Below are 9,535 nucleotides of genomic sequence, written 5' to 3'. Positions count from 1 at the left end.
TCTACTTTATACTCTGTGTGTGCTTTACATGTTGTTTGAAAAATAAAGATCTATTGGAATAAAAACAAAACACCCATAAGTGGATAGAAACAAAGTACTGGAGAGTTCTGAAGTGGCAGCAATGATTCCAGATCTAAATCCCATCGACCTCCTGTGGAGAGATCTTAAAATTGACTTCAAATAGGAGAGACCTGGAGCAGATTGCAGAAAAGTGATCCAGAATTCCAGGTGAGGGGTGTAAGAAGCTGCTGATGGCTATAGGAAGCAATAGATTCTAAAAGGTGTGCAACCAAATATTAAGTCGAGTGTGCCAGAAATTTTGTCTGGCCCATTTTTGGAGTGGTGTGTGAAATTATGACCAATTTGCCCTTTTTTTGGGTGGTGTTCCAATAGACACAAAGGAAATAAAGATCTCCATAAGAAAATTTGTAATTGGAATAATTTCGTGGGAGAAACACTTCAGTTTCTGGAACAATTTGAACGGTGCCAACACTTTTGGCCTCAACTGTAAACCTGCATTGTGTTTTTTTCTCCTACTAGAAATCAATGAATAAATTGACAACTGGGAGTTACCATTCCCTACAAACTGTTGTAGTGAACGCACCCATGTTACCCATCTGGTAACACGCAGTTGTCATTTATTTCTAGATTTCTACTGGAAATAACTGAAATTTCAAAGAAAAAAAACAGGTGACAGAAGAGGAGACAGATCCAACAGATCCAAATGGAAACCATTTGTAGTTCTCTAGCAGGAGTCATTATATTTTTTTTTCAATAGAGGTGACACAAGTATACACTGGCAGGCATATACTATGGGGACACGCGCACTTTCTTTAGCCCAGTCAGCACAAATAATACTGCCATCAAAGAATACAGAATATTTATAGTTATGTATGTTCCGGCCTGGGAAGGTGAGACATTTCACCCCCCTACGTCCCAGCCGCACAAGAGTCTACTTAGCTTATCAGATGCACAGCAGCCTGTCATTCACTGGTGACCAATGTAAGGGGTAGACCCCCCATATGGATACTGTGGACTCAACTGTGATTCTTGCAAAAAAAAAAAAAAAAAAACAAAAAAAAAAACAAACAAAAACAAAAAAAACAATTTGTGTGTTTTAGTGAGTAAAGGCCCCGTCACACACAACGAGATCGCTAACGAGATCGTTGCTGAGTCACAGTTTTTGTGATGTAGCAACGATCTCGCCAGCGATCTCGTTATGTGTGACACCTACCAGCGATCAGGCCCTGCTGTGAGGTCGCCGGTCGTTGCCGAATGGTCCGGACCATTTTCTTCAAAGGCGATGTCCTGCTGGGCAGGACGCATCGCTGTGTTTGACGCCTAACAATGACCTCCTATACAGGTAGCTCATAGTTACTGCATCTTTGGTAAGATCTGACTGTGTGACATCTCACCAGCGATCATCCAGCGACTTACTAGCGATCCTTATCAGGTCGTATCGTTGTCGGGATCGCTGGTAAGTCGTGTGTGTGACTGGGCCTTAAATCTGTCTATGCGCTCTTAATCATCTGCTTGACCTGATAGTTGTTTTTTTTCCTTTACTTGTGCCAGCTTAGGGGGGGTTGTGAGTGTCTTCTGTGTTACATGTGAATATTTTTTAGTAATACCTTCTCTAGCATTTGATTTAAGTTCAGAAAGCCATAATTCCCCCTAATTTACCTTGGTAGGATTTGAGTGCTGGGATTAGTAGACATCTGCCTGCCATTGTTCCTCACCTTTCATCCACTCGCCTGATGCAGTTAATTCACCCTTTATGCTCTATATTTCACTACAGACATATTTGCATTTTGTTAATGGGGTCTATGTACTGTATATGACTGTTCCCAGTATGTTGTACCATGCTCTGCCTTGTAAAACATTAGAAAAAAACTCATATGAAACCTTGTGAAGCTTATTTTTAATAGGCTTGTAGTAAAAAGCTTTGTTAACGACGGCATAATGATACAAGAATCCTCCTTTGGCATTAGGACTTCTTCATTAGTGTTGTTTTGAGGTAATGTCTATCGTTTCTCCAGTTTTTTGAACTTTGCTTCTGTAAGAAAAAGAAAATACTAAATATTATCCTGTTCATGAATATAATACTAAAGCAATACAATACTAAAAGGTACCGTCACACTAAGCAACATCGCTAGCAACATCGCTGCTGAGGCACAACTTGCTAGCGATGTCGCTGTGTGTGACATCCAGCAACAACCTGGCCCCTGCTGTGAGGTCGCTGGTTGTTGCTGAATGTCCTGGGCCATTTTTTAGTTGTTGCTCTCCCGCTGTGAAGCGCAGATCGCTGTGTGTGACAGCGACAGAGCAACAACTAAATGTACAGTGAGCAGGGAGCCGGCTTCTGCGGACGCTGGTAACCAATGTAAATATCGGGTAACCAAGAACCCCTTTCCTTGGTTACCCAATATTTACCTTCGTTACCAGCATCCGCCGCTCTCACGCTGCCAGTGCCGGCTCCCTGTTCTCTGCACACATAGCTGACTAGACATCGGGTAATTAACCCGATGTGTACTGTTGGTAGGAATGCAGGCCGCAGCATTAGAGGGAATAGTATCAATATCCATCAGGAAATTAATATTTTATTGTTAGACAACCCCTATAACTCCTTAAGGCTATGTGCGCAAATATTGTCAATGGCAAAACGCAGGGAAAAACACAGAAAAGAAGTGAAATGCGGCTTCTTTTTTCTGCAACCAAAACAGCAGGTAAAAAAGAATCAACATGCGCACACAGTCTTTCAGATTTCTCATAGACTTTTCTGAGGAAGGTCATACATGCAGTTTAGGACCACAATACAAAAAAACAAAAACAAAATGCAACAAAAAAAAAACAAACCAGCATGCGCAGAAGGCCTTAGAGACACTTATTGTGGATGACCATTTTGCCTGAATGTCCTTTCCCTGAAAACACTAACTTTTAATTTTTGGCGATGTAGTTGTATGAGGGCTTGTTTTTTTTTTTTTTTATTTGAAGGAGGTGTACATTTTGTGACACCATTTTAGTGTACATGTATTGACAAAATTAGTGACACAACAGCGACGCGTTTCGGCTACAGGAGTGTAGCCTTTGTCAAGTGGCCTAGTGGCCTGTAGCCGAAACGCGTCGCTGTTGTGTCACTATCCATGGAGGACATTGTCTTAACTGTTCATATGTTTATATGATCGTTTTTACTGGAAACCAAGCAGAATAAAGCATCTGGAAATTTACTGGCATATCTCTCCTTCTTGCGCTGGGCAGAACTCTTCTTTCTTCATTATACACAGGTAGCAGCACCTGCAGCCCGAGCAGCAGAAGGAAATTCGAGCACATGGAATGGGTGAGCTGAAAGTTTTTCTCTTTGTCTCAACACATCTATTATGTTTTTTTCCAGCAAAATTACCTTTTATTGTGCACTAGCAGAACATGCTCATTGCTGGCTCCAGCTCTGATGGGGTTAATCTCTCTTCTGACTTCCTGGGTTCAGTTCCTACAAGTCCCAGAATTCTTTGTGGCTCTAGGGCGGTGTCTAGCTTATCTAACACACCCACTGTGTGTAACACCCCCCTCAGCTCTCCACCCAAAGCCTCCTCCCTGCCTCTTCCCTGTGTGGATGCACTGAGAGAAATCACACAGAGACAGCAGCAGCTCCCAGCTCTGCACAACCAGGGGAAGAAAGTGTGTGTGAGTGTGTGTGTGTACAGAAATTATGATTATTAGCCGGCGCAACATGTGAAAAAAATAATTGGTGAAAAAAAAGTGACGGGGTGATGAGATTGCTTTTTTTTCCTCTTGCCTAGTCTGTGTGTCGTCCGTATCATCCGCAAACCGCATATGACCGGATCCTGTGGATTAAATGTGCAGCGCATGCAACCGTTATTTTACCGGATCCTTCTGCAGTGGGACACAGAATTTATCGGCCGGCGCTGGAGTCAGCTGACTCCTGATCTCACAGCCCGCACACGCTGCAATGGCTGCAGGTGGGCTCATTCACATGACTGTTCTGTTTGTCCAGGTCAGTTCCTGTTTTTTTTGCGGCCCCACAGACAGGACCATCTTTTCAATGTCTTTTGTGTAGGATCGGATGGTACACGGTAGCACTTCCATGTGCATCCGATCCTACAAAAAAAAAAACACATTGGATGCCGTATGTCCGCTCCGTTATTATGGAACATGTCCTATTCTGTTCCGTAATAACGAACCGTGACTCAAATCAAGTCAATGGGTCCGCAAAATTCCCGGAAGCAACACGGAAGCACTTCCATGTGACTTCCGTTGGGTGCCCGTGCAGTCAGTGTCACGCTCCAGCCCCAGCCCCGCGGCTGCCCGCTCAGCAGTGTCAGCAGCGGCCCGCACTGCAGTGTCAGCAGCCGCGGGGATGACAAGCACTACCATCAGGAGGTTAGTAAGTTCATTACATACGGTGATGAAGTCCTGCTCTCCTGACGTCAGCGGTCGTCACTGCCTTCTATGCCCGCCGCTTGTCACATCACCTCTCGCTGTCGACCCGAGACTGTGACTAGTGGTGACGTCACGGGCCGCTCGCGATACTTTGTTTGTGAAGGCGGCGGTCATTGAACTCGGTGACAGCGCTGCTGTCAGGAGTTCAGCGATCATCGCAGGCAATATACCTCACTAACCTCCTGATAGCAGCACTCGTCATGCCCTGCAGTGACCTGGGCTGACCTATTGATGTTAGCTCAGGTCACTGCACGGCTCTCCCAGCAAATAGGGAACATTCTGTTCTTCATTGACTGGGACATTGACTATGGTATGGATCATCGTGAGACCCCCCTTGTATTACACCAGACCTGGATTTGTTTTTCTTTCTAATAAATTGGTGAAAGAGGGAATGTGTTGGGGAGTGTTTATTCAAATAAAAATGTGTTTGTTGTCTACTTTTTTTTTTTTTTTTTATTACTGCCTGGGTTGGTGATGTCGGGTATCTGATACACGCCTGACATCACTAACTCCAGGGCTTGATGCCAGGTGACATTACACATCTGGTATTAACCCCATATATTACCCAGTTTGCCACCGCACCAGGGCAACGGGATGAGCTGGCGCGAAGCACCAGGACTGGCACATCTAATGGATGCGCTACTTCTGGGGCGGCTGCAGCCTGCTATTTTTAGGCTGGGGAGTGTCCAATAAACGGTGAACTTCCCTAGTCTGAGAATACCAGACCACAGCTGTCCGCTTTACCTTGGCTGGTGATCCAATTTCGGGGGACCCCGTGTTTTTTGTTTTAAATTATTTAGTTAATTTAAAATAACAGCGTGGGGTGCCCTCTGTTTTGGATTACCAGCCAAGGTGAAGCTGCCAGCTGTGGTCTGCAGGCTGCAGCCGTTTGCTTTACCCTAGCTGGCTACAAAACATAGGGGGACCGCATGTCAATTTTTTTTTATTATTTATTTATTTTTTGGCTAAATACAAGACTAAGCACTTTAGTGCCACATGAAAGTCACAAAAGGGTGCCAGCTTAGAATATGTAGGGAGGTGGGACATTATATATGTCTTTCTTATCTATCTATCCAGCCCTCTATTCATTCATTCATTCATCCCTCTATCCCTCTGTCTCTATATCTATCTATCCATCTCTATATCTACTCATTTATCTTTCTTGCTGCTTCCGTTTTTTGCGGTGCGCAAAAAAAACGGAAGGCACACAGATGTCACACGGATGCCACTAGGATGCATCCGTGAAAAAAAAGGACCGTTTTTTTGTGGCCCGCAAAAACGGAACGGTCATGAGAATGTAGCCTTAACAGCAGCCACTGCCTGCTGCCGATCACATGTGACCGTGTGCAGGCTGTGTGTGCGGGCTGTGTGTACAGGAGTTCAGCTGAGTTCAGATCAGCTGACTCAAGTGTTGGCCGATCAGGCTGGGGCCATACGGGGATTACTGCGATCCCCTCGCATTACACTCGGCTCACGCTCAGTACAGCAGAGCTGAGTGTCATGCGTGTGTCCCTGCGACTGAGGTCCGACTGTGCAAGCAGACCTCAGCTGCGGGGGGCGGTCCGCCACTCGAGGGGTGGGCCAGCACTGAGGAGGGGTGGGAGGGATTTCTCTCCTCTCTCCTCCGTAGTCCACCGATGTACCGCAAGTGCAGTGCGATTTTTTTCTCACCACATACACTTGAATGGGTAAAAGAGAGAGTCTTGCATTACAGTTGTAGCATGCTGCGATTGTTTTCTCGGTCCAATTAGGGCTGAGAAAATAATCGCTCATGTGTGCTGACACACAGGCTAATATTGGTCCGAGTGGAATGCGATGTTTTATGGCACTCCACTCGCACTGTTTTTCTCACCGTGTGGCTTAGACCTTACTTGTTCTATGTCCCCCTGCATCCATCGCAGCGTGTGCAGGCTGGAGTTCAGATCAGCTGACTCCAGTGCTGGACTGAACTCCGCTGACTCACACTGGAGTCATCTGATTACTTGGGATGAATGAGCAGTAAAATGCTCTGGTACTCGATGGGCGAAGCCCATGTCTATTTTTTTTTTTAAATTCATTAAAAATAAAAAAAAAAACAAAAAAAAAATCCCATTGTTTGTGGGCTCCCGCTGCATTTTCTATTGCTAAGGGTAACCCAAGCAGCTACTGGCTGCTAACCCCCGCTGCTTGGTGTTACTTTCACTGGCAATAGAAATCCAGGGAAGCATTTTTTTTTTTTATAAAGGTTTTTGCCTGAAAACTTTTTTAAAAAAATGACGTGGGCTTTGCAGTCCACAGCTGCCCCAGAAAATGGCGCTTTCATAGAAGTGCCATCTTCTGGCGCTGTATCCAACTCTTCCAGTGGCCCTGGTGGCAGGTGGCACGCTGGGTAATAAGGGGTTAATACCAGCTATGTTTTACCAGCTGGTATAAAGCCCGAGATTCTTAATGTCAGGCCAAGTTTGACCTGGCCATTAAGAATCTCCAATAAAGGGTTTAAAAACAAAAAACAAAAAACATCACACAGAGAAAAATACTTTATTAGAAATAAATATACAGACACAGTAGGGACTCCATGTTTATTACTCCCTCTCACCCCTCCACGATGGAGAGATTTCTGTACTGACCATGCCAGGAGAGAGCGAGGGGAGGGAGGAAAAGAGAGCGGGGGGGGGGGGAAGGAAAAGAGAGCGAGGGGGGGGAAGGAAAAGAGAGCGAGGGGGGGGAAGGAAAAGAGAGCGAGGGGGGGAAGGGAAAGAGAGCGAGGGGGGGGAAGGGAAAGAGAGCGAGGGGGGAAGGGAAAGAGAGCGAGGGGGGGAAAAGAGAGCGAGGGGGGGAAAGAGAGCGAGGGGGGGGAAAGAGAGCGAGGGGGGGGAAAGAGAGCGAGGGGGGGAAAGAGAGCGAGGGGGGGGAAAGAGAGCGAGGGGGGGGAAAGAGAGCGAGGGGGGGGAAAGAGAGCGAGGGGGGGGAAAGAGAGCGAGGGGGGGAAAGAGAGCGAGGGGGGGAAAGAGAGCGAGGGGGGAAAGAGAGCGAGGGGGGGAAAGAGCGAGGGGGGGGAAAGAGAGCGAGGGGGGGGAAAGAGAGCGAGGGGGGGGGGAAGAGAGCGAGGGGGGGGAAAGAGAGCGAGGGGGGGGAAAGAGAGCGAGGGGGGGAAAGAGAGCGAGGGGGGGAAAGAGAGCGAGGGGGGGAAAGAGAGCGAGGGGGGAAAGAGAGCGAGGGGGGGAAAGAGAGCGAGGGGGGGAAAGAGAGCGAGGGGGGGAAAGAGAGCGAGGGGGGGAAAGAGAGCGAGGGGGGGAAAGAGAGCGAGGGGGGGAAAGAGAGCGAGGGGGGGAAAGAGAGCGAGGGGGGGAAAGAGAGCGAGGGGGGGAAAGAGAGCGAGGGGGGAAAGAGAGCGAGGGGGGGAAAGAGAGCGAGGGGGGGAAAGAGAGCGAGGGGGGAAAGAGAGCGAGGGGGGGGAAAGAGAGCGAGGGGGGAAAGAGAGCGAGGGGGAAAGAGAGCGAGGGGGGGAAAGAGCGAGGGGGGGAAAGAGAGCGAGGGGGGGAAAGAGAGCGAGGGGGGGAAAGAGAGCGAGGGGGGGAAAGAGAGCGAGGGGGGAAAGAGAGCGAGGGGGGGAAAGAGCGAGGGGGGAAGAGAGCGAGGGGGGGGAAGAGAGCGAGGGAAAAGGGGGGCAGAGAAGAGGGGAAGAGGGGAGGGGGAGAAGAGTGGGTGGAGAGAAGAGAGTGGGGAAAGAAGAGGGGGGGGGCAGAGGTGCTCTGTCATTAACTGTCTCCACTCTGTGACTTGTGGTGCAGGTGACAGAGTGCAGACAGTTGGTCCCATGCAGCAGGACAGATGGCAGAGCACAGCGGTGACATGCCTGTCAGTGTCTTGCTGCGTCCTGCAGTGCTGCTGGGAGGAGCACATGATCACACTGCCCGACACCGGCCGCTCTCCTGACATCGCAGCAGAGCGGGCGGGTGGAGAGTGTGATCAAATACTTACGTGCAGGGAGGATTTCAGCTGAAGAACCCCCCTGTACTGCACACTGGCGCCCCGTGCCTCACCATCTGCAGGACGCTTAGCCGGCTCCACACTGACGTCCTCCGGCTCCTCCCCTCGATGCTGGGCTGTGCCGTGCGGTAGTCACCGCCCACAGCCCTGTCACTCAATCTGAGTGGTGCCAGCCTCCTCTGACGTACCCGACAAGTTTGAGAGCCCGGATTTGCCGGGACGTCAGAGGATGCTGGCGGCCACAGCTCCAGGGGGTCATGTGACAGGCACTGAGCGTGCAGGATAGCGCCGCTCAGTGCCAGAAATGGAAACAGAAGCCAATGGAGAAAACGCCTAGAATGGTAAGTAGAACTCATACAGAAAATAAAAAAAATGGGTGAACCACCCCTTTAAAATAAAGGATTTTTTCGGTGTTTGGTAATGGCAGGCGTCTGAGACACCTCCCCCCCCATTACCAATCTAGGGCTTAGTCGCAGTTATGAGCTTCGATTAACCCTGATATTACCATGATTGCCACCGCACCAGGGCAATTCGGAAGAGACGGGTAAAGTACTGGGATTGTCGCATCTAATGGATGCGACGACCCTGGGCGGCTGCAGGCTGATATTTATAGGCTGGGTCTCTCCAGTCTGAGAATACCAGCCCCCAGCTGTGGGCTTTATCTTGGCTGAATATCAAAATGGGGGGAACGCACGCTGTTTTTTTTTTTTTTTTTTAATATAATGTTTAAATAATTAAAAAACAGCAAGGGGTCCAGTCCCTCTTATTTTGATACCCAGCCTAGATAAAGCATACAGCTGGGAGCTGCAGTCTGTAGGTGTAAGCTCTATTTTTGCTGGGTATCATAATATGGGGGAATCTTACATCTTTTATTTATTTATTTTTACTGTACGATAGACCCACTGACTCCAGTAAGGGGGTGGTAAAGCAGTGACTATGCATGAGGCTAACGAGCGGCAACAGAAGTAGGAGGGGCCACGGGAGCAGGTACGGTTGAGCCTAGAATGTATGGGCTCCATCGGGGTTAGTTGGCGTAACCAGCTGGGCTAGTGGGCATGAACGGTTTGGTTAGTGAGCTTGGCGATGTTTTCTCCCTTCCACTACAATCATG

At 48.4% G+C, this 9,535-nt stretch overlaps 1 protein-coding gene across 1 annotated transcript in view; it reads right to left on the bottom strand.

Annotated features, from left to right (window-relative positions):
• Positions 1-1,896: 1,896 nt before the first annotated feature.
• BLOC1S2 (biogenesis of lysosomal organelles complex 1 subunit 2) overlaps positions 1,897-9,535 on the bottom strand; it is a 47,457-nt gene continuing 39,818 nt past the window's right edge. Inside the window, exon 6 of the mRNA XM_075352382.1 lies at positions 1,897-2,053. Coding sequence (XP_075208497.1) covers positions 2,022-2,053 — 32 coding nt within the window. The 3' untranslated portion in view covers positions 1,897-2,021. The remainder of the gene's footprint in view (positions 2,054-9,535) is intronic.

This window comes from Anomaloglossus baeobatrachus, chromosome 5, assembly GCF_048569485.1.
Source record: "Anomaloglossus baeobatrachus isolate aAnoBae1 chromosome 5, aAnoBae1.hap1, whole genome shotgun sequence".
NCBI classification, from domain to species: Eukaryota; Metazoa; Chordata; class Amphibia; order Anura; family Aromobatidae; genus Anomaloglossus; species Anomaloglossus baeobatrachus.
This window is presented reverse-complemented; position numbering and strand designations above follow the sequence as displayed.